General features: G+C 41.5%; 1 protein-coding gene across 3 annotated transcripts in view; it reads left to right on the top strand.

Annotated features, from left to right (window-relative positions):
• The window catches only part of DLG2 (discs large MAGUK scaffold protein 2), a 1,428,123-nt gene that overhangs the window by 718,142 nt on the left and 683,914 nt on the right, over window positions 1–26,067 (top strand). Inside the window, exon 1 of one of the 3 annotated variants that reach the window (XM_039519928.1) lies at window positions 19,134–19,242. The exons of the other annotated variants lie outside the window; for them this stretch is intronic. Coding sequence (XP_039375862.1) covers window positions 19,165–19,242 — 78 coding nt within the window. The 5' untranslated portion in view covers window positions 19,134–19,164. Of the gene's footprint in view, window positions 1–19,133; window positions 19,243–26,067 lie in introns of those variants that run through there. 3 annotated transcript variants of the gene reach the window in all.

Below are 26,067 nucleotides of genomic sequence, written 5' to 3'. Positions count from 1 at the left end.
GGAAAGATGGTGAATGTTTAAGTCCCCGAGTTTTTGTGGAACTTAAGTTCCTGAACATCATGACCAGAGACTAATTTTAAATGGGTCAAAGCTGAGTATTGTAGAGCAATATCTCGGTGTATGTGATTAATCTTGGAGCCAACAACTGAAGCTAACGAATGAAGTACAGTACCTAAAACAAATACACAGGACCTAGGACGTAACTTGCTTCACCAACAAGGATGGGGCATGTTTTCTAGGCAAGGCCAGGAACAGGAAGAGCTTTCTCTCCCGGAGACATTGTGAAACACAACAGAATGCTACATAATTGGCATAGATACTGCATAAAAGAACTTAAAGGCAAATATAGGTAAATAGTTACACTGTTTAAAAATATTATACCAAAATGTACCTGTTGTCCAATAAACTAGAACGGTGTCTCTCCACCTATTTACTGCACATGTGGCCCACAATGTGTTATGTGGGTCGCATCCAATACTACCTGTATGGCCCTGAGGATGTGACATGGGCCACAGCTCTGTGCTGATTAGGCTGCAAGCAACCCGCAGGATGCAGGTCGAGACCCACTGGACTAGATGGATCCCTGCTTTTTCTCTACTTGGCAGAGTGTCTGTAGCAATTGAATAGGAAAACAAGCATTTCTGTCTCTATTTTGGGAAAGTACAAAGCTAGCTGAATGAGTTTCAGGTGACAGACTTTTGCTTCAGTATTGTGGCGGGGTGGTTACCCCGCTCCTGTCCTGAAGGGCTTAAAGCAGCCTGGGAGAGGGCTGTGGTAGAGAAAAGCTGGGCTGATGGGGGAAGCAGCCACAGCTATAGCCAGAGCAATCAGGGCCCAGCTGGCCCTTATAAGAGGGCAGTGGGCCAGAAGCAGACGGAGACTCTCTAGCTTTGAGAGGGAGGGACCTGGCTGCAGGGAGCTGAGAGAAGGTACCTGGAGTGGAGCATGGCTGGGGGAAGGCCAAGGGAGCTGGGGTGCTCTGGCCTGGAAACTAGGCTGCGGCCTAGTAGAAGGCCAGTTAGGTACTGGGGTTGCAGGGGGCAGCACCCCAAAGACAAGGGGCACCGGGGGTCCTGGAAGGAACCCAGGCCCAGCGGCAGTGGGACACCAGCCTGCAGAGGGCGCTCCGGAGGCTGGAAATGCTAATTCCCTGAGATGACCAGCAGGAGGTGCTGCACCGGTGAGTCCTGCCCTGCCACAAGTATCAATTATTAAATCAAATGTTCTTCTGAACTCTTGTAGTCATGGAAAAGTCCTATAGGCATTAATAGAGATGAAATCAATATGGTTATATAGGATTTAAGAATAATGATATTTCTATAAATTCTGTAAATGGGATGCGCTTCCCTATTTATTTCTACAGGATTGTGAAAAACACAGGTCAGCATTTTTTTCTTTTGCACTGTATAGAGGTTTTTCCATAAGGGATCAACGTGAATGGTGGATGCCTAAAAGGTGTTTGGTTGAACCAATGCATTACAAAAATTTGTTTTAAAATACAGGGTAAATTGGATGAGATTGAATACTTTAAAATAAAAACCAGTTTGGTCTAGGATTTAATAATGTAAGGTATATTGTTGGATCAAACAAGTTTCCAAATTCTTCTGACAAGATCTTGCACCTGTAACTATATGCCTCCACTTGGTTTGTCTACTGCTGTATTACAGGACCCCATCCCCTGGCCAGGCCAGAGCGAGGCTGTGGTAAGAGCTGCCTGGGGAGTATGAACCAGTGTGGGGAGCCCTGGGTGGCAAATCCTGTGAGGGGCCAGGACATGGGTCAGAAGCTGCTCTTGGGCACCCTGGCCCCCACCCAGGGGAGGTGGAAGGTCCGGGGCTCCCCACTACAGCCCGGATTCCCTGGGTTGCTCTTACCATGGTCTGTGGTGACCAGAGTCCTATATTGGCCCGGACAGTCCCCTTTTATGCCCTGCCTCAGATGTCCTGACTGTCTTTTTTGGCAATCATCAGTTGGCAAGAACAAACTGGACAAATGCCCAGTTTCCCCATCCCCATGCGGCAGATAAGAGCGGCTCAGGCCAGCTTTGTGGGTGGGGGGGAGGAGCCTCAGCCTGGCTCTGCGCGGGGATGGAGGGGGCTCAAGCCAGATCTGCAGTGGGAGGGGAGGAAGAATATGGTCACGCTACCTCAGCCCAGCTTCTGCCCTGGCCAGGGGGTGTGACTGTAGGGGAAGAGGAGGAGCAGGGTGGTGGAGCCAAGGGGTGGGAGAGGGAGAGGAGGAGCAGGTGGCAGGACCACAGTGCTGGTGGCCATCTCTCCACTTCTGTACAGGTCCTGGCACTCCTACAGTGGCCCCCAAATTGGCCGGGGTCCCTGGGCATAGACCCTGGGCACAGACCCCACGAGCCCATGCTTTAATCCACCACTGCTCCTGGAACGTTCAGCTTCTATGCTGATGGGAGAGCTTCTCCCATTGGCATAAGTAGTCCATCGCCCCGAGAGGCAATTGCTATGTCAACGGGAGAAGCCCTCCCATCAACATAGTGCTGTCTATACGGGGAGTTAGGTTAGGATTTCTCACAACTGAGTGACATAGTTACACTGACTATGTTTGTAGGGTAGATCAAACCTATGATTAAGATACAACAGGCTTGGGAACTAACAACTGCAGGCTGGTGGCGAGAGAGGAGGCTCACAGTAACACAAGCCTGTTTTTACGTAGTTCTGCTGTGTGCATGATATATAGGTATAGAGGATACTGTGATTTATTTAATTTCTAAGTACTCACCACTTTCTAGGTAGCTGTATAACTCTGCTGCAAAACTTTATGTTCGTGTTTTGATCTGCTGTGGTAGTTGCATTTGAAGTAAGTATGCTACAGAATCAGCATCTGTGGCCTTCAGAAATGTGCAGCTTGGAAAGCTTCAGATTTTTTAGCACATTATGAAGTGACTTAAATGATTTTCCAAGTTGGCACCTGGTAGATTGGACACTTTATCCAGTAATATTGTGCAAAAGGTTGTGACCATCCATCTTGTGCAGTAACTTCAATAATAACGTGAGTCAGAAGTGCATGTCTGACACACCCCAACCTTTGGCACTTTCTTTACAACTCACATTTCCCTTGTTACCTTGCCAGCATCTGTAAAACTGGCTTGGAGGCAGGCTGCTGCTCTAGGCCTGCTCAGCTGCTTTATGCTTCTATTTCCTTCGTACTTTGATGTGTAAGTATTCATTTCTGAAGAATGCCAGATAAAATTTATTGCAAACTTGTCATAAGTTCCACATGTGAGGCTGTTTGTATAAATATATAAGCATAAATCAATATGCTGTCTAATCAATATGCTGATGGAATACTTGCAATGCTTCATTGAAAGGGACAATGAGATGCCATTAAAACTAGATGGTATAGAGTTAGTCTGTGCAACAGTTTAAATATCTTCGTTCAGCGTTGAGCCATGATGGGAATGTGAATGCGGCTGTTAGGAGCGACATGAAGAGCGCTTGGTATAAATGGAGGGAGTTGACAGGAATTCTCTGCTCTAAGAATACGATAAGGCAATTAAAAAGCAACGTGTATAAGATCATGATTGGGCCAGCCACGACTTATGGGTTGGAATGCTGGCCGATGAGGAAGAGAAGAACTGCTACTTCACACTGTTGACATGAAGAATGCTCAGGTGGAAGCTGGGTGAGGCAAGAGCCGATAGGCTATACAATGAAACAATGCAAGCAATAATGCAGGTAGCTCCCATCATGGAAAAGCTGAGGGAGTATTGACTGAGATGGCTTAGCCATGTGAGACAATTAAATGTACAATATGTTGGCCAGAGAGTACAAGAGCTAGTAGCCATGGGACAAAGACCACAAGGAAGATTTAGAAAAACATGGTTCAAGATGCAGAAGGAGGACATGAAGGTGGTGTTTGCTTGGAAGATGTGCTCTTGACAAGAATGCTTGGAGACTAAGAACAAGAGCTGCTCACCCCGATTGTGAGCACAATAGGAAGAATATGCTATCTAAGCATATTCCCACTTTGTGGCATACTGGCCACTTAAGCACCAAATTTTCTTCATGAATCGGAAATATATTCAACAGCCTGTCTGCCTTTATTATAAAATCCTGTATTTCTCAGTGTGTGGCCTCATAAAATGTTTGTGTGAGACTATGTCCCTTGCTCAAGAGATTTGGACCAGCTGTTAAGCAGGCCATATGAGCAGTTCTGCCCAGCTGCAGTCTAATTAAAGTTATGCACTTACTGAATTTTTTGCATTTCAAACCCTGAAAGGATAATGTTCCACTCTACTCCAGTACAGCATGAAATATTGATACAGAATATGTTTCAACTATTTGGAATCATTCTTCAATCTCTGTGGAAGAATTAAAATGCTGTTAAATAATACTAATATACTTCACAAAACAAAGTGGAAATTTGTTTAATCGCAATTAAAATATGAAATGTAAAGTTCATGCACAAATAATTATTGTTGTGTGGATTGTTAAAGTAGTGCCCTATCCTGGAAGCTGAGCAAAGAATGCATTGCTAGTTCTTGCATAACCTTTGTTCTTCATCCATGTAGGATTAGATTTCAGTTAAGTGTTTTAAATGCTAGAGTAACTATTTATTTATAAACCGGTTTGGAGCTTTTCTATTTGTTAATTTGTATTTTCTCTGACCTGTGGGGCATTTAAAAAATGTTTTCACATGTTATCACAAGCCTGATAAGTGAAAATGATATCTTTTTTGGAAATGTTCTCAAATATTTTTAGGATTTGTTTTTAAAACAGATTATAGTTGTATGAATCAAGTTGGTGGGAACTGTTGTTGTTCAAAAGATGTGAATTAATTAACTTCTAAGATCTAGCTAATTAACCATATCTGTGTGCTACCTTGTTGAATTATTTGTATTGCTTTCATTTTGATGGGTGCTGATGACAGGTAAAATTTTCCTGAAGTGCCTAAGATACTTAAGCATCTTTAAAAAAAAAAAAATTCCCAGCATGCTTAGTGCTTTACAGAATATGAAGTGGACAAGCTCTCTGCCTCCACAGACCTTAGTCTTTTATTATTTTTAATAACACCCAAACTTATGCTGTGCACTTCCAAAACACTCAGGGGGAGAAAGCTCCTGCTTTAAAAGAGCATACAATCTCACTTGACTGTGAGATAAATTCTGAAGTTCTTCATCAGGAAAAACTGCACTTGATAAAGGGAATTTAGCCATAAGGATTTTTTTAAGTGAAATCTCCTAAAAACATCAAGGCTGAATTCATCTCTCATGTAGCTATGTTCACTTCAGCGGAATTGCCCCAGGGATGAGTTTGGCATATAGTATCAATCAGCTACAAATCTTATGGTAATAAGATACACATTAAGAACATCTGGAACTTTAAACTTGGTTATAGTTCATTATGGTGGTAGTTTAGAATCATATTTTATTTATATCATCATCATTTAAAATTAGACACAAGGAAGACATGTGGGTAAAGACAGTTTTGTTTGATATATATATATATATTACCTTCTTTTATATTTATATATATATATATATATATAAAAGAAGGTTTATATATACACACACCATAATGTGTTGAGGGTGTATTTGGTTGCTCTTACAAGAGCTTATCAATGTACATAAGCCAAGCGGACCATAGTTTTTAAATATTACCATAAATCAGATGCAATCTCCCTTACGTTTAGCCTACTATGTGTGGATAAATATTATGGAGAAATTACCTTCTTTTATGAAACCTAGAGTTTAGTGTAAATGGGTTATAACTCATTTTATTATCTTGGACTTGAAGATGGAATGAGCCTTCATATAATTTTGGACCTCCTGCTGTTAAAATAGGTCAGTTTGTGTTTGTTTATATATTCGTAGTATTGTATTTTTCTCTGTTTTTCTTAGATGTTTGTGGCTGTGATTTAATATGCCTTGCTAGTGCTCCTCCACCTCCAGCACAGATCTAATTGAAAATGAAACCTTTTGTCTTCAGTGAGTGAGATCAGGCACTCCTAAATGTATTAAAAGTGAAGGCGATGGAGACCAAAACAGATTGCATGCCTTCTCTGAGAAACAGCTGGAGACACACAACTCCTACTGGTATGCTGTTTAATGTTCAGTGCCCTCTCACAAAGGGTAAAGAGAAACAGGAGACTTAGCATACGCTGTTTCTTCATGATAGCCATACCTTGATGTGCACTATGCTCACAGAGGGTGGGCCGGAGGCAATTAATTCATCTGCCCTTTTCCACATTAGGGACAGAAATATATGGGGACAGCATGTTTAATTTTGAGCCATTCCCTAGAAGCACGCTAACAGTAATACTTTATGTAAAGAATGTCACATTGTATCTTATGCTTTAATAGTGATTTTCTCTTCATACCGGAAGAGCTAATCACAGGGGTTTTTTTAGTCCTTATCAAGTGGAAACTGAGGCTTAAAGAAGGTTCCATCTGCATATCTTACCTTGCAAATAACTAGTACCTATGAATAATGTGGCTGCAATCTACAGTATATTGTTGATGGATTTCTGTAAAACTACTGTAAGAGGCAGCCTGGTTAGCAGGTGTGGGATACAGTGCCTGAGTTGTGATCCCAACTTGTTAAAGATTCTGCTATGGCTGTGGGTTGGGCTAGTCCCTGGAACTGTAGTTTTCAAAAGGCCTTCTAGATACAAATGAGCCCTATGAGGTGCCTGTGATGTTTTGTGGATTACCCAGACCAATATGGGGTTCTGTCAGCCCTTGCCCTGTAACACTGGGGTGCCTTGCCACTTGCCAGCACACAAGCATAAGGGCTTGCCCTTGCTCTCATCAGCCTAGATACTTCTTCCAGGGTGACACCAGGAGCCCTTCCAATCCTGAGTCTCCCCAAATCCTTCCTCCCTGTGTCTTTAGTTACCAGATATTTGGACCATTCCCCCCTGGTTCGGCATTGCTGAAAGCATGAAACCAGCACACACGCACTCGCGCGCACACACACACACACACACACACACACACATACCCCGTCCCCAGTTATCAGGTCACTTTGCTGCATACAGTCCTCAGTTTCGACAGCAGAGACCTGCTTGGGGTAAAAATAAACAGAACGTGTATTCAGTACAAAATCCATAGATTCAAAGATGAAATAGTAAGGGAAGCAAACATCTACAGGTTACACAGAAAATAAACAAAGACTCACCCTTAGGCTTTACATTTCATATTAGATAAACTCCCTTTTCTAATACAAGTTACCTATTGCCTTTGAACAATTTCCCCATGTGCCCCCTAGCTACTGGGAGGATCCAGGATTTCATGCACAGCTTCCTACCTGCAGGCTGTGCCTCAGTTTGTCCAAGGATTTCATTTCAAACCTCATCCATTTTAAAAGGGTTTGCTGTTTTTGTTTTCCTTCAGTCACGACAAGGTGGGGAAAAGGCCCTCGTTTCTTAGTTTTCAAAAACTGGAATTTTCTTTTCCGTTTCAAGCTGTTCCCATTTGCTTTGATGGTTCCTCATTGATTTTTCCTGGGTGGGACAATGGCTCTGGTGCTTGAAGGCACTATTGTCTGATTGGGATGGTAGCCCCCTCCCTGCTTGATCACTTCACTGCCATGTTGTGAAATGCTGTCTATATATACACATGTAACCCTTCTGCCAGGTGAAGCCAGCAGCAACAAGGGCCGGGTTCAGTATCTAGAGGTTCCTTTTCAACCATACAACACAAAACTAGCTGGAGCCCCCACCCAGTGACCTCGGACAATTACAAACCACCCCCTCAGTGCCTCTAAGAGGCAATACTTCCCCTCTTGCAAGCACAGAGTCTGAGTGTAGCAAAAACTTTTAATAAAAGGATGGAAGTAACTCAGCATTAGCTTGGGAAAACACTAGGGTTCATAAACATAAACCATGAGCAAAGACCCTCCCCCAAGTAAGTTGGGCAGTGTCCTTTTTCCCCTCAGGTTCTTAAGTACAGCAACCCAAAAGTCCCTTTAACGTGCCCATCCATTCTCTGCACTCCACACACAGTTGCTGTCCTTGGCCAGTGCAGCCCCAGAGTTCAGAGGTTCATCCACAGAGTTCACCTCCCACCCTGGGTAGAAGGTTGGGGGTGGGCAAGGAGGCATCTTGCACTCCCTGCTGCTTGAGCACTTGCTCATTGCCCCAACAGCCGATTGCCGTGCCTCTCTCTGCTCTGGCCCTCTCCACCAGCCTCCCTGCTGGCCACTCACCACACCTCTCAAACAGCCACCTGGCTGGCCACTCACCAAGATGTCTTCAGGGCCCCCCACTTAGCTCTCTGCGATTTCAGCTGTTAGTGGGGGAACCTCACTGCTGGAGCAAACTGGGCAGTTTCTTGCAATAGAGACACTGTCCCAAAGTAGGCCTAATACTTAGACCTGGGTATCAGTGATTTTCAGCTTTGCAGCATGTAACAAGACTCTCGATTGAGTCTAAATTAGCTCTTTTATTATACTGTGGAGAGGAAGGATCAAATAGTGTCTGGAAACCTTAAAGAGCCCCCAATAGAAGTACTTATCCCCACCCTCTCTTAACTCATTGGGCTTTGGAATCCATGTCCCCTACCTAGCAAGTGCCATTCAGTTGAGGGTGAGTCCCTCCAACAGGGTATGCCAGGTACAGTTCTGCTGCCCTGGGTCCACACAACAAGGATAACAACCCTTTATTATTCCTGCCCCAATAACAAGGAGACTGGGGATCCAGCACCAGCCACAAGTGATCATTTGGGCAAGCAATCCTATCATGCTGAGCACCTAGGCAGGGTGGGTATGTCCATGCAAACAAGATCAGCTCCTGAAGTTCTTTTCCACAGCTCACCACTAGATGTCAGGGGAGAGTTCATTCAGACTCTGCTTACATACATATACATGCATTCATAACCATAACTTTTATACAGCTCATAATGAGTATTCAGTTCTGTGCTTTACAAGCTTTCATAAAAGATCTTACTCAATACTCTCTTACAGTAGAGTAACATGGTATGCAATCACTTGGCTGAACTGCTTATTTTTTTTGCTTTATACCTTCTGTTCCCCCTTTGGGTGTCTGGACCTCCATTGTCTCAGTGCCCAAAAGGGGATTTTTAAAAGTGAGGTATGAACATTCACAAGTTGTCAGTGTATCAAGAGGCAGGTTTGGGGTATTGGTTGAGTTCCTAGACAGTATTTGCAGAAGCAACCAGGAGCACGCAAAAGCTGCTCCAGACTCTGGAAACAGTGAATTCAAAAGCACAAATAAGCTGGAGGTACAAGTGGTTGATACAATATCCAGTCAGAAAGTCTCCTGCAGCCTTAGTGGTGAGAACAATGCAGCCTGTTCAGTACTGTGGGAAGAGTTGGGGAAATATAGGATATTGTTAGGTGGCCAGAATGTTATAGGTGATGGCCCTTCAGGGTCACACTACTATGTTTGTACAGAGGAGGAATCATCTGCTCTTGCCCCTTTCTGTTACCATGCTGTCTCCTGTCTCCCGATGGCAGGGAAAACTCCCTCGTAGAAGGCAATAAACTCATTGATAAGAGTGTTTCCAATCCCCAGTGAAATTCTTACTTTTTCCTAGACTACCATCTCCCAAGGGAGCTCTTCTAGGGCTGCTTACTTTGCATGGTGGTTAAGTAATCTGCTTTGTCCATTAAGATGGAGCAAATCATTCCCTTTGGTGTGTCTATTTCACAGGATGGTGTGGAGAGGCTAGTGCTCCAAAGAGCACAGGAGAAATCAGTCCATGCTATCTGGGAGGCCCTTGATTAGCCATGAAAGAATGGGTATGGGGCACCTTATGCACCCACTTGACCATATATGCCCATGCAATCGATACACACAATCTGTCCCTTTTAAGATTTAACTCCTAACTAAAACAGCTAATCCATTCATAGGTCTAACTCTGAATCTAGCAGAATGAACCAGGGCTCCTTTGTTCCATGTTACTTGCCACTAAAACAAAAGATGAGAGAATGGTGGCTTTTCTCACAGCTGACGTGTAGGTGGCATCTGCAAAGGTGATATATGTCCTCGATCTGAGTTTTCACCTTCAAACACCATTGAAAGATGAGAGCACCCACATTTAGTTTTGAAGGCCACCATGTTTGCTAATTTGCATATTATGAACTAACACTTTATTTCTGATCATGGCTGTGATCAAACCCACTGTGCTCAAAATCATGAGTAAGACCTCGACAAATCAGGAATTGACTTCAAACTTGTGTGACTTTAAAAAAATGAAACAGGAATAAGTTACCGGTATGTTTTCTTTTAATTTGCCTTCTGGTTTCTGAGGCTTTAAGTGATACAAGTCATGTTTTCAAGCTTTTCCCATCAGCTTTGAGGGCTGGAAACTTTTTTTTTTAAATATGAAAGCTGCGATTTTTGTGCCATCTCTTGATTTCAGCAGCTGAGGTTTTCAGAATAACATGAAGTTCCATGAGACTAGTGATAAAATCACAGAGTTTGCAACACTGGAAGAGCCTCTATGCTGGCACTGAGGGAGTGTCAGATTAGCAGTTCATTGGCTCAGATGCTGAGAAATTTTTGCTCTGATCTCTGCCCAGTCTGATTTGGTGAAATAAGACAATTTGTCTATTAACCAATGGACAATTTTGTCTGTCACATTAGGTGGTAGAGCAACTGGCCCTTGCCTTCCCTTAAACTTGCAGTTCTTATTGGCCCTTAATGGCATTGAGAATCATTTTTTTTAAATGATTCTGAAGGCAAACCTTGCAGGTGATTATTTTTGTATGCTTTATAGGTATTCCCATGTCACCACTGAACCATTTAAGAGTGTGGTTTTGTCACATTACTTTCTGCCTGATTCTCTGAAACTGAAGCAAGGAGACAGCACCTTTAGTTCAACCCACTGCAGAAAGCCGAGTTCCTTTCCACCTACTTCCCAAGACCCCAGATTAAGGGGCTCACATGTTACCATGCTTTGTGGAGCTGTTTATCCTGGCACACTGCTCTGTGGAGGGCAAAAGATAGATCCTGGCAAGCCAAGTGTTTTTAATTCAAAATGTGTCCAGCCAGGGTCAAAGTGTCCCTTTTCTGTTTTGCATTCTGGTTTAGCAACAGCTATGCATGGAAAGTGAAAAACTACTATAATATTGCCATGGTGGTGAAACAGGGACCAATTACCTGCTTTTATGATACTCTTCCCTCCTTTCTTAGGGACTTTTCCATTGGTTTGGAGGGTAGTGAGGTCATTCCACTGTTTCCATTGTAGCACACAAATGCCACGTGAGAGGAATGTTGAAGTGTCCGGAGTGACAATAGTTGATTTGGCAAAGGGATGAAGGTGGATTGCTCAGCTGTGAAATTTAGAAATAAAAAGTAAACTATTGCCTGGAAATACCATCATAGAGCAGAGAGTTTTTTAAAATTCCATAGGCTCGGAGTCTAGCTGAAGGCTGATGGCCCGTACAATTTAGACTGCCAGTGAGCATTAGAGCTGGTCAAATGTTCTGATTTTATGATGAAGGAAGCTTGATAAATAACTTGAGGTTCTTTGACCAGTGATGTTTCTGTTAAATTGACTTTCTTCTCATGGATGACAGTGCAGAGTTGTATGCAGTGCAGTCGTAGCTTTGTTAGGAAGGGTTTGAATGAGGAGAGGACGGTGGGTTGGTAAAGAGCTACACAATGATTTTTGTGGCAATTATGCTGGCCCTGTTCCACCGTGTAATGGTGCGAGACTCACCACCGTGGCACCTCCTGTTGACCGTTGTGCAATTAGCTGAAGTCCTTCTGCAGGGCACCCTTCTCCGGTAGTGTCTCGCTCACCGTTACTCCTGCTTTGCTGTCTCCACCACTCTGTGACTCGCGTTGGTCCCCGGACCACAGCATCCTCTTCTGGGGCAAAGCCCTCCGGCTGTGCCCCGCTCCACTGTCTCCCCTCCTTTTGGGGAAACTGGCAGTCGATAGTCCAGCCACTTGCTCCAATGGCTTGCTGCAGTCACCAGGCTAGTCCCTTGCTGCAGGGGTAAACTGCAGTCTGTGTTGGCCACTTCCCTCAGGGGATGTGGGGGCAGCCCTATCCCCTCCAGGGCCTCAGCCTGCCAGCCATCAGCCAGAAGCTCCTCCTGCTCTGCTACCCTGCCCAGCTTGGAGGGTTCTGCGCAGGCTCCCTCTGGCCTCGTTTAACCCTTCTCCCCTGTGTGGGGCAGCCGCCCCACTGCACACTGATTTGATCAGTGTCTCTACAATTACCTTTACTTTCTGACAGTAGCACCACGGACAAAAGCTTGGGCTAGCTGCCCGTATACAGTCCTGCCTGACCACCCCCAGTATATATTCAGGTGGCCACACCTCTATTTTTAGGCACTACCCTGAGCAGAGCTAACACATGTAAGGAACCCATGCTGGGTATTACACCTCCCAGCTGCCGTGTAGACATATCATTTAATACCCAGTTCCTCATCTGTGTAAAAGGGAACTAGCACTGCCTTAACTCACGGGGTTGTTGTGAGGATAAATATGTCAAAGATTGTGAGGCATTCTGATATTTAGTGCTGGGGGCCATATAAGTCCTAACATAGATACGTAAATGGTAAGAGCATGAGCCTCCTCTCACTGAAATTAATTGCATTCTGTTCGTTTATACATGGCATTCATCACCATTGTGTCTCAGTACCTTCCAAGAAGTACCCTAGCAACATATGCGACAAGCATCTGTCATGTGTGGTTTATTCTTTCTCTTTCCCTCCTCAAGGATAAAGTGTGTGGGGTTTTATTGTATTTTTTTTTATTTCACCATACAAATACAAGTCTGATGGTAACAGTACACTGCTTACTTTCATCTGTCGCAAGAATGTGAGCAGCTTAATGGTAAATTAGGGTTCTTTGGTGCCACTTGAATTTTGTACTGTTTACTTTAACTGCTGAGAGAAACTTTAACAAGTTTCTCTGTTAGAAATACTTTAACTGCTGAGAGAAACTTTAACAAGTTTCTCTGTTAGAAATTTTTGAAGTTATTTGGGTACTTGTGACAAATTTATGCTGAACCAGAGGCAAAGGTAAGAGCAAAACTGGCATTGCTAAAGTGTTTGGTTTTTTTCTTAAGGTTGCTAAAGTTTGTAATGTTAATTGTGTGGCTCACCTGAGCTTCCCAAGCACCAGCAGAAATTAGAGTGGAAAATCAATTTCTAAAATGAAAATTAAGTACCATAGTTAAGTCTGTCTCCACTCCAACGCTTACCAAAATAAAAGAGGAAAGGAGAAAGAACTGGCTAAGTTTAAAACTTCCCTTGTTCTCTTTTATACTATTATGCTGCATAGTACCAGAACACCAAAATGCAAACCGTAGCTGCCCATAATGTAAGGGTTACATTAGTGCCAGGGATGATTCTTTGTTGTAGTTGAGTTTCAGAAGGGAGAATTTCTAGAGCAAAGTGACTCGCACAAGAGAAGGGCTATAGGAGTTAGAGCCAGGAAAAAGAAAAAAAGGAAGAAAATGAGCCACTGCCTTCCTCAGCATTCACCATTTCATCTTTATTCCTTTTCAGTTTTTTGCTCCAACCTTCCTTTCATCTGTTTTTCCTTCTCCTCCTGTCATGGAGTCACAGGCCAACAGCCCTGTATGAAGTAAGCCAGGACTCTGGGGTAGCATGACTCTCCTCAGGGCACGCCATCCAGGGCAAAAAGCCTCCTCTGCTATGGCCTTCCTGGGTCTGACCTTGGAGCATTCAGCACCCCTGTTCTTACCATGTACTTCCCGCAGAGGGTCCACCTGCATGGGACCTTGGGGAAGCCAGAGGGGCCCTGCACCCCAACTCTGCAGTCAGCAGTGACTCGCAGTCAGCGTGTAAAACAGAAGGGTTTATTAGTTGACAGGAACACAGTGTAGGACAGAATTTGTTAGCACAGAAATCAGGAATTTCCAGCAAAGCCCATCTTGAGGGGATCCAGGGTGTGGAGCCCCTGGACTCCCTCCCCTGGGTCCCAAACAGGAGACTGAACTGGACCCCGCTGCCTGTCCAACATGCCCATTGCCCCTCCTCCAGATCTTTGTCTTGGTTCCTGGGCAAAGTGTCACCTGGTCACATCCCCTTCCTGGTTCTCAGGTTACCAAGGGCACTGTCCATTGCTTACATGCATGCAGCTGGGCAGCCTCCCCTGCCCCTGAGGGCCTCAGCAAAAGTGACACACAGTTATCCCCACACCTAGGCTTTGGTGCAGTATGCAAGGAAAATGAGGTACGCACAGTATTCATGCAAACCAGTAAGATTCACATACAACATAAGAAGGGGGAAAACCCCACTTCGTCACACCTCCTCGTTCCTATTTGTTAGAACAAGTACCTGTAAATCAGAACTCCTGGGCTCTATTCCTGACTCTGCCACTGACTTGCTACATCACCTGTGGTGAATCATGTGACCTGTAAACAATTTCATTTCCCCATCTATAAAATACCAATCTGACAGCGATAGATTAATTTGTTTATGAAACTATTGAGCTCCTCTAGTGAAAGACTTCACTGATGTGCAAAGTATCATTATTAATCATTGTTCCATCTTCCCGATCATGAGGAATTTGGAATCTTTGTAGATGAGGCAGCGTGGGTTTTAGCAGTTGCTGAGGCAGACACATAGTCACTTTGGGCATGTCTAGGGAAAAATGCTGTTTATAATGGAAAGGAGGAGGGATCATCCTGTAAGAACCCTGTATATAGGAATGAACCAGACTGAAAATGCTCTCCAGAGCTGCTGTCTACATTGGCCTTTGTGTGAGGTGGGCATCTATGAGCTGGGCTCTCAAAATAAGTGGCACAAGTTGAGGTTCCTAGCACTTCTAGATGCACTGACTAATACAGCTTTTCATAACCCTTCACAACATGGTGTTGGTGTATTGGAAGATCAGCTGGAACAATAGCATTCTCAAAGAGGGCAAACTGATGGTTGAATATGATTGGTCCAATCCATTTCTGAAATCTCCTGGTTTGTTCTCTTCCTCCCCACACCCTGCTCTGCCTGATGTGAATTTATAAACCCAGGGCTGGGGTTACTATATTAGCCCTAATTGTATCTCCTTTAATTTGTGAATGGGAATTAAAGCTTCACTGGGAGTAACAGATGCTCAGCATCTGTCCAGGCCCTAAATGGCTAACCTTTTCCTAATATGGCTGTTTTAATACTAGTATAGAAATTGCTTTATTATATATATGGCTAAACTATTTTTAATTATCGACTTCATCTGTGATGTATATACACTTTGTCTATTGTGTGTATCTATTCAAACGCACACTGGCAGGTGTGCAGGGAGGTTATTTTCTGCACTGTGTGTGCACATACTTACTATAGAGATGACATGTATCTTCACCACAGAGGGGATGACACCACCACTTGTGCATCCCTTAACAAGTGAAGATGAATGCCCTGTCTCAAGCTAAGCTGCACTGCTTTATATATGCTGTTTAAATACAACGGCACTATTAAAAATGAAAAAAGAGGCTGTCAGTCAAAATGACATACGAAGTATATCAACAAATAGCAAGGCGTTTGAAATAATTGTTTATTTCAATACTTTGAGCATCACTTGCCATTTATTTCAATACTACAGGTGATGTCATGAGAATAATAGGATTTTATCAGAGGCGGCAATCAACCACTTTATTTTGTTTGTGCATCTGCAGATTTGTCTACAGACTAACTCTGCTCACATAATCCTGAGAATCCTATATAATATATGGTATACATGTGAAAGTTTGATTGAAAGCACCCACTCATTCCCAGCAAGAAGCTCCTTGTAAAATTTGCTCTTAACTAATTATCTCGTATTGGCAATTGTAGTCTTACACAATCACATGCATCTGTCTGTCCTTGAACGCAGCACTTCACTGATCAACCTATAGTACTTATTCCTCCTGTGAGCAGACCACAGCTGCGAGCTCCAATTTTCTAAAGCAGGACAGCTTGTAACATCTCTGTAAAACAAGGCTTTGTTATAGTTACAGTAAAAAAAAAAAAAAAAAAAGAATCAGTAGGTACAAATCCCATTAAGCCCTTTTGACTATTTTGACTATTTCTGAATGCTTAGTTTATGAAGGAACTGTAATAAAATGGATAAAATGGTTTATAATCTGACCATTTCTTTAGTGTACCTTTTGGGATATATGTGGGTTTGAGTTTTAGAAATGCATTTATAATTCTTACATTTCTTTTACCCTCCCTTGTCTATAACTTTTTGGGTCAGTGGAGGAAATGATCTCTGTGCTATGCTGTCTTTTTCTTCTTTGTTAAATGAACAATTTTCTTTTCCTATCAATGGGGCTGTGCAATTTTGGCTTTTGTTTACTTCATATTTTTGTGAACAACAGATCAGTAATGCCACTAATGATGCCAGCGGTAAGGCATGAAAATACGATTTGTCTTTGAACTGGGATTTCCTCTGTTGACTGGCTCTAAGCAGCTGAGCATCACAGAAGAATAATACTGTAAATTTTATATAAATAGTGGATTTCTTCCTGCCTCTCTCTCAAAAAAATGAAGAAATACATTCACATGGATAGTACTGAAGCAATTTCAAAGCATACTTTTTCGGTGTCTAAAACTTGTGGGGAGGGGTAATGTTCCAGTATGTGTGTGTATATATGCAGGTAGGATTATAATTTGCATGAAAATTTCTAGTGTTGGTTAAAAAGCAGCAGAGTGACATTTATTTTTTCTTCCTTCTATTTTTCTGGTCCATGGCTACCCCTTTTTAAATATGAGGTCTACAGTTTTCTGCTGAATCTTCCAGGACATTGTTCTTTTGATGAAGGTTAACAATCCTTTCCAGGAGGATTCACCTCCCAGCACATAGCCCCTGAAGCTGGGTCACTCTGTCTGTTCCCTGTCTCCCCCCTCTCCCTTCCCGTGATGCCAAGTTGCATTGTGTAGCACACCCCAATTATCAGTTGATGAAATCAGGGCTGAAATAATCTTTTTTGTGAGCCCCAGTGCCAAGCCTGTGGCCCTGCCCCCACTTGGCCTCTGTCTCCCTAGGCTCTGCCCACTGCTCACATGAGGGTGGGAGGGAGAAGAGTGAGAGGGGAGGTGGGCGAGGGGGCGGAGAGGAGCAAGCAGCAGGCAAGGCCTTGGGGGAAGAAGCTGAGTGGGGGCAGGGCCTTGGGTTGGAACGCAGAGACATAAGGTCACGGTCTGGGTGATGAGGCCCCTTCTGAGTGTGGGCACCATGCCATTGTAAACCCAGTACTGGAATCTAATCGGTCTTTGCACCTCGGAGATTCAACTGTCCTTTCTTTAGAGTCCCATGGGTGGTGGGGAGAGGAGAATGGTACCATGGGGCTGGTAACTCCCTTTCAACAGCCTCACTCCAGATATGCCAGTTTTTGCCCCGTCTTTCTGATGACCTAGCTTGTAATGTTAGTACTGACAGGATTAACTAGGTATTAATGACGTTAGAATTGGTTGGCAGTAAAAAAAAAAAAAAAAAATGTTTCCCAAAGATTTCACCAGATACTAACATTTTAGTTAGAATTTTTCAGGTTTTCAGAAAAAAAATTAATAAATAAAAATTTAAAAAAAACCTCCCAAGAAACCTGATTTTTTTGTTTTGCCAAAAACAGGTTTTTTGTGAAAATTATTGAAATAATAATACACAGAACCCTTATGTTTATCTATAGATCTCAAAGCACTTTACAGAGGAGTCTGTATCACTATTTCCATTTTACAGGTGAGAAAACTGAGGCACAGAGAGTTGAAGGGACTTACCCAAGGTCACCCAGCAGGCTAGTGCTCTGTTTTTCATGGAAATTTTTTGACCAGCCATATGCTCAAAGCTTGGACACCAGCATACGGCTGGTGTGGCTGAGCTGTGCTTAGGAGTCTTAAACTGGGGAGGAATCCTTTCCTTCCCAAACTCTTAGGCCCTTAGTAGATCCATCTCCATGGAAGCTGTTGTGCATTAATTCCAAGGAGTGCAGCAGCTACTGGAACCATTTAGCAGTGGGCTTACTGGCCAGTCTCTGCTAATCGTGAGTTGCCCCAACCCTCATGGCAGGGCAGAATTAATTCCTGGGTGTGGGCTCCACAAATCCTACCCCTGCATGGTGGAAGATCACTGGTTCTGTTACTTCTTAGCACTTCTATAGCCTTGGGACCAGGAGCGCCAGGGCCAGGGCCAGGATTTGCCCTATGATGCTAATCAATATCAAATGTGAAACCCTGCTGGAAACCCTATGTTTACGATGGCTTGAAAACTGCCCTTGGCTGGGAGGAACATCTGGTTGTTACTCTTAAAACTGCAGCCAAAAAGGATATATTTCTGCTTAATGCTTAGCAGAGAATTTAACAGCAAAGCAAATGGAAGGGTTAAAGCCGAGGTACGTGGCAACAGGAAAGCAGCAGATTGCTGTTTTGTTGTAAAAATAAGCATTCGTAAGCATTTCACCGCTCCATGTAAAATAACTAGTGATTAAAGGAAGAAGCGCAAACAAACCTTAGATAAGGCAGAACTTAAAGAGGAAATTTAAGAATGTCAGTTTCTTGTTTCATAATGAATGAGTTCACATAGCAGAGATCCTCAAGTGAGTCTTACCTCTCTTAAAGCTACATTGGGAATCAGGAAATGAATTGAATAGATGTGACGTTTTTTAACTTGTCAACGGAAAAAACGGAGAAAAATATATACAACTTAAAACAGTGTTATCAGTGAATCAGTTCACTCACTTCTCTTTCATATTTTAATTGCATTTGGCCATGTTAAACACCTGTTCCTTCATCTAACAGTGAATATACATTCCTATTCTATCAGCACTTCTGCCCCTTTTGATTTACCTGTGGTACTGTGTATCTTGCATTGAAACTGTTGTCCCTGTCATTGCATACTAGCAAATGAAAAAGAATCAAAGAGTTAAATTTCAGAACACAAGAAGCAGGAGGTGAGCTGTCTGCTACACTAGTTTACTGCAGCTTCCTTTCATACTGACACACATGTAGTTTGTGGTGACAGTGCTAAAGAACTGCAGACAGGCACTTAGCAGACTGGATGTGAGCTGGATGCAAAGATGCCTCACCCTGGACCTCCTGCTGGCAGTATGTAAATACACCTGCAGACTGGCCATACAGGGTTTTTCAGAAACCACTATGAGAGGATCTGAGAAAGCAACAGCGTAGTAGTGAGACATTTACCATCATTAGACTTGTATTTGAGCTCTGGTGGAAGTTTATTGTGCTGCATATCCAGACTGAAATCTGAACAATCACTACAATGTTTGCCTCTATTTGGTATGCCAAGAAGCTGGGACGCAGGTTTGTGCATAATGCCAGGAAAGCAAAAATAGAGAAGGTATGTTCTTGGTGGGAATATTAGCCTTGCCTCTCATGTAAGATGCCTGCCTACATACTGTAGTATATCTGATTAGGTTTTTTAATAAACTGAAAATGACCTATCACTATTTATGTGATTTCATGCAAACATTCTTGATTCATGTTTCTGTGCTTGTCAGTTTGTTTAAATGCTGAAAAGATAATCATTTCCAAAGTCTTTATGGCCCTTTCATTTGAAAAATAAACAGCAGTACATCTGGTATCTTGCGTGTTCAGGGAACACTCCAGTAAACTTGTTGCTGTGCTGCATTATTTTTATGACTACAACATTAGGTTCTCAAACAACCATTGTTTTTTGCTGCTTGTATATATTTATCTAATATGGCACCAATCAGAATGTAATATGTTAAGTGTTAAAATGGTTGGATTTTATTTCGTGGTACTTGTTGAAATGCTGTATTGCAGCTTGGATCCCTCCTATTTAAATAGAAAGTAGCTATATTAAAAATAAATGGCTAAAATCTTATCCATTAGTCACTGGTTTCTAGCATTATTTCTTTACTCTGTTTTTACATCAGTCGTAAGATCATTTTTTATAAAATGTGTGACTATTTAACCAGCTGTTTTCTGTAAGTCCTCATACCGAAGATGCCTCTGTCATCTTTCCCTGAAGAACAAAACTTAAAATGTGTTAGAATTTACAGTTAGGAGCATTGGGAATAAGTCTTCCATTTTGATTTATAGAAGGTATTTATTTATAAGATCTGTAGTCCATCTTTGTGTTGAATTAACAGAATGATAGACACCATTTTTAAAATGGGACGATTTCACCAAAATTGGAACTCTGAGCATTAGGTTGGGGAAAAGAGATTGAACTATACAGCTGTAAAGTTGCCTTCATTACTCTCATGTCATATCTCCCTTGGTTTCTTTTGTCTTTGATGTAGCAAAAGGATTCATAAAAAGGTTTCTTTATTATTTTTTTGGCATTTCTTTGTGATATAATCACTGACCCACCACACAATTGCTCCTTCATCTGAATTCATTGGTAGTTGAAAACACTCTTTACCTGGAGCAAGTGATAACCAGAAGTAAACTGTTTTTATGATTCTGGGAGGAGACTGCCCTCTCTTTCCAAGATTCCATGTGGCAAAAATGCACAGCATCAAAGCTATGACAGATTGTACCTTAAACATCCACATCCTGGAAAATTATCCCAAAATCCTATTCATGTGATCATTTTTTTACTCATTCTTATGTTGTCACAAATCCCATTGTTTTAATGTGGGATTTATAATTTTTTTTTTGCTACTCTCACAAAAGCAACCATCTGTGGCACCATATAAACTCTTGTGCTAGGTGTGTTTTGTTTGTGGGCGGGAGAGGAAGAAAAAACCCATCAATTAAGCCTTGACTACCTCCTCCCATGGGAACCTCCACCCTCCCCTACCCCAAAATGGTAGCTGAGGGATTAAGTATCCATCAGACAGAGACACATTCTGAAGTTTTAAAGCTGGTCTAGAATGCATTCTATGAAACAAGTGTGTGTACATGTGTGTTTTGTTTTGTTTTGTTTTTGTTTTTTAAATCTTATTTAACCTCTATGGGAAAATACAATTGAATTTAATAGAAAATGGTATTCCTGCTATAGAATTCTATAGCATAGTTTAAAAGAATATTAAAATATAGTAAACATATCACTGCCTATTAAATCCTTAAGTTATTTATAGAATAGCTTTTGTAGAAACCTATTGGGTTAATCCCTATTCAGTTCTATATGACATTTGTGACCCCTACTGGATTCAATGGTATTCATGTTTAAGAGCTGCTGTTGAGAGTTTGAGGGGAAATGCTTACATGAGCTCTGCTCCAGTACGCTAATAGACCGTTCTCTACTGGAATTTCCTAAGAACCAAAATATAGAACCACGTTTGTGCTCAGATTTCATTCATATTTTTTTGTCTTTATTATTGCCATGGATAGGAGTCATCCTTCAGGCTTCATTCCATGCGCAGTGCTTCCAGTGACTTAGAACTCCTTTCATAAATCACCATGATGTACCAGTGGCAGGAGGAAATCCATGGCCTAGTATGGCACGTAGGTTTTCCTCTTGAGTGCTAGCGATGGTCGGAAACTGATAAACACTGACATCTGCAGTCCAGTAATTTGGTAGCAGGAAAATATATGATTTGAAAATATGGTTGACAATAAGCAAATGAAAAAAGCGTCTGACTTGTTTTTGTAAGGTTTATGTTACTGGCGCTGCTCAGTTGAATAATCAATATAACTCTTAGCTTGTTTTGCCTTGTTCAAATATTTTAACCTGAAAACAGAGTTGATATTTTGCTGCATGCGTGCATGATTTAAATTAGCTATGCTTTTAGTAATGAGACATTCAATATAATAATCTGAAAACAAAGATTTTAACAGCAAGTGTATGCAGAAAAAAAGATAATTGTTTGTAGTTTAAGTCCAGGCATGAAAAACTGAGAGAATTGGGCTCTGTAATTGTCTCTGCCATAAATTTCAGATGTCAAGCTTAACCTCTCTGAAAAATTGTCATACTTAATTGTATTTTTTTAGTCTATAAACTCCTTTGGATATGGACTGAGGTTTTTTGTATGTACAGCACCTTGCACAGTGGGGACCCAATTCTGATTGGGACTTCTTGACACTATGTTACTACTAGTAGTGCTGCTATGAAGTTGTTATATAGTTCAGAGGGAAGTCTGCCAATATTGAGAAAAGGTTACTTAAGACAATTGGTCTTGCCTGTGAGACTTGTGTAATTAAAGATGGTAAAGTACTTTGTGGATGTACTGTGTAGACCCTGCTGGTTCGCTTTCAAATAACTGTGTTTGAAACAGTACTATATAGGGAACTTTTAGTATGAACCAGCAGGTTCTACAGAGACCAATTAATTAATGTGCAATATGTTAGTGCACTTTGGAAATCACACCCCCCCCAGAGCACCACACCCCCATAGAGCATGTTACCCTACCATGTAGACAAGTCCTTTGATTGATAATTTGAATTTTTCTCATTAAACTGCAATCAAGCAAAAATCAAGAGATGTTAACTTCATGTGGTTAAGCTGTAAAAATAAGTATTGCAAATGATTGGAAGTGGTGCAGAAAGGTAACGGAGCAATTAATCAATTTGATTTAAGAAGGAAAACTAAAGATCAGCACAGAGTAGAATGAAAGATACTCTGTCATACTATATTTTGTTTTAAAAGAAAATTACTTTGTGTGGGGCCACTTTATTATAGCAATAATTACAGTGAAATTTCTTCAATGAATAGTAAATTTGCCAAAAATGCAACTTTGGGGGCACCAAAACTGTTTGGGTTGACTTCAGTGTACAGGTTTGGGAGAAAAAACTAAACTAAAAAATCCACAAAGACTTAAATGTTGAAACATTTGATTTCAACATTTTCAAAACAAAAAAAAAGGCAACATTTATTTTCAAAAGAAAACATTGATTCAGAATAACATTTTAGAAATGAAATATTGATTCAATTTGACATTGCTAATTGAAAATGTCATTTCAAATGGACACAGTCTAAATTTTTGTGGGATTTTTATTTTGGTGAGGGGGAAAAAAAGCAATTTGTTAGAAACTAACCAAATATTTTTCTAGTTTTTCAGTTCACCCACCAAATCAAAACATCTATTATTCTCTTAGCTGTATGCATAAAGTGATGAATTTTCACAAAAAGGAAGTAAAGAAAAAAGTATATTTGTTTAAAATGACTTGTACTTGTTGTTTTTCTAATGTTGAAGTGCTCTTATTTATTGCCTTTGCAATTCTAAGAACCTCTCTCCTGTAGTTCACAATATGAGCCACCTCATGAGAATGCTTCATAATATCACAAAGACAGAGTAGAGTTTTCCTTTATAAATGTATATGAAATGTGGATAGTGTCAGATTTAGAATTTCTCAAGATAACAACTACATGATGAGTGATGGAAATATAAATAAAAATGATGTTCAGATTTTGAATATTATGAATTCCCATTGAAGTAAAAGGTTTTAAGTAGGGCTGTCAAATGAATTAAAAATACTTACAATTAATCGCAAGATTTAAAAAAATAGTTGTAGTTAATCACAGTTTTAATCACATTGTTAAACAATAATTGAATACCAATTTAAATTCAGCATGGAAGCAGCTCCTCTGGAAAGGTGGTCGAAGCATGAAGAGGCATACGAATGTTTAGTATATCTGGCACATAAATACCTTGCAATGCCGGCTACAGCAGTGCAAATACGAAGGCCTGTTCTCACTTTCAGGTGATGTTGTAAATAAGACGCGGGCAGCATTATCTCCTGTAAATGTAAACAAACTTGTTTGTCTTAGTGATTGGCTGAACAAGAAGTAGGACTGAGTGGACTTGTAAACTCTAAAATTTTACATTGTTTTTGAGTGCAGTTAAGTAAAAAAAAAATTTGTAAGTTGCACTTTCATGAAAGAGGTTGCACTACAGTACTTGTATGAAGTGAATTGAAAAATACCATTTCTTTATTATTTTATAGTACAAATATTTGTAATAAAAATTATATTAAGTGAGCACTGTACCTGGGCTGAGAATCAGCACCTCCAAATTGGAGGTCAGGCTCCTCTCCTGGAAGAAAGTGGACTGCTCTCTCCAGGTGGGGGGGGGGAGCAGCTGCCCTTAGTGGAAGAGTTCAAGTATCTAGAGATCTTCTTCACAAATGATGGTAAGTGGGAGCATGAGATCGACCGGTGGATTGGTGCAGCGGTGGCAGTGATGTAGGTGCTGTACCAATCCATGGTGGTATGATGGTGAAGAGGGAGCTGAGTTCTTGGATGAAGCTCTTGGTTTATAGGTCATTCTATGTCCCCATCCTCACCTATGGTCATGAACTTTGGGTAATGACTGAAAGGACGAGATTGCGGGCACAAGTGGCGGAAATGATGTTTCTCCACAGGGTGGCTGGGCTTACCCTCGAGACAGGGTGAGGGACTCAGCAATGCAGGAGAGTCTCGGAGTAGAGCTGCTACTCCTCTGGATTGAGAGGAGCCAGCTGAGATGGTTTGGGCAACTGATAAGGATGCCCCATGCGAAGCGTCCGTTGGAACTCTACTAGGCACATCCCACGGGGAGGAGGCCCCGAGGTCATCCCAGGACATGCTGGAAGGTTTAGATCTCCTGGTTGCCCCGGGAACTCTGGGAAATCCCCCAGGAGGAGCTGTAACCTGTTGTGGAGGAAAGGGAGGTCTGGTCCTCCCTAGTCCATGCTTCCGCCATGACCCTCACCAGGAAAAGCGGCATAAAGGACAAAAAAGAAAAAAAATCCAAAAATATTTATAATTTTAAATTGGTATTTTATTATTGTTTAACAGTGCAGTTAAAACTGAGATTAATCACAACTAATTATTTTTAATCTAGTTAATTTGTTTTGCTTTAATTGCTTGAGTTAATCTATGATTAATTGACAGCTCTAGTTTTAAGTAAGGCACTTAGAACCTGACCCAAAGCATGTTGTGGACAATGAGTGACTTCTAGTAGACTTCCACGGGCTTTGGATCAGAACCTTGGTACTGAAGTATGATAATGTATTTGGTACTGGCTGTACTTTTGCTATTTTGGAGGTTAAGGATTGGCTAGAAAAACAAAACATGTAGGTATTTACAAAAAGAAAAAAATATTTCCTTAAAGGCTGACAAAGCTGGAATGTGTAATTAATGCAGTTCTCTAGAAATGCACTAGCAGTCTTTGGAAATGTTTATAGAATACAATCAGCAGTGTGACTAAATAGTGATTCATAGATTCCAGGGCCAGAAGGGACCATTGTGATCATGTAGTCTGACTTTCTGTATCACCCAGGCCATAGAAGTTCCCCAAAATAATTCCTTTTGAAGTAGAGACCATCTTAGTATGCATTCTTGATTAAAAAATTGTCAGTGGTGCACAACATTTGATAATTGTCCCAGTGGTTAATTATTCATGCTTAAAAATGAATGTCTTAGTTCCATTCTGAATTTGTCTAGCTTCACTTCCAGCCATTGGATTGTGTTATATCTTTCTCTGCTAGATTGAAGTTCCCACTATTAAATATTTGTTCCCTGTGTAGGTACTTGTACTGTAATCAAGTCACCCCTTAGCTTTCTCTTTGTTAAGCTAAATTTATTGAGCTCTTTGAGCCTATCCCTCGTATAAGGCATCTGTTCTAATCCTTTAATCATTCTCCTGGCTCTGCTATGAACCTTCTCCAATTTATCAACATCCTTCTTGAATTGTGGGCACCGGAACTGGACACAGTATTCCAGCAGAGGTCACCCCAATGCTCCATTTCTGCATCCAAACATTGTATTAGCCTTTTAGGCCAGAGTGTCACACCTCAAATCTTCTTTCAGAGTCGCTGCTTCCAAGAATGGCCTACATTCTTTGTTCCTGGATGTACACGTTTACATTTAGCTGTGTTAAAATGCATATTGTTGGCTTGTGCCTAGCTTACCAAGCAATCTGTATTGCTCTGTATCAGTGAAACTATCTTCATTATTTGCCACTCGCTCCATTTTTGTGTCCTCTGCAAACTTTGTGAGTAATGATTTTGTTTTCTTCCAGGTCATTAATAAAATATTAAATAGTGTAGGGCCAAGGACGGATCCCTGTATGACTCCACTAGACACACAGCTCAATTCTCTATTTACAATTACATTTTGAGATCTATCAGATATCCAGCTTTGACTCCATTTAACGTGTGCCATGTTAATTTTAGATCTTACTAGTTTTTTTTAATCAAAATGTCATGTGGTACCAAGTCAAATGCCTTACAGTAGTCTAAGTATATTACATCAGTGCTATTACCTTTATCA

Source organism: Mauremys reevesii, linkage group 1 (genome assembly GCF_016161935.1).
Source record: "Mauremys reevesii isolate NIE-2019 linkage group 1, ASM1616193v1, whole genome shotgun sequence".
Classification (NCBI taxonomy): domain Eukaryota; kingdom Metazoa; phylum Chordata; order Testudines; family Geoemydidae; genus Mauremys; species Mauremys reevesii.
This window is presented reverse-complemented; position numbering and strand designations above follow the sequence as displayed.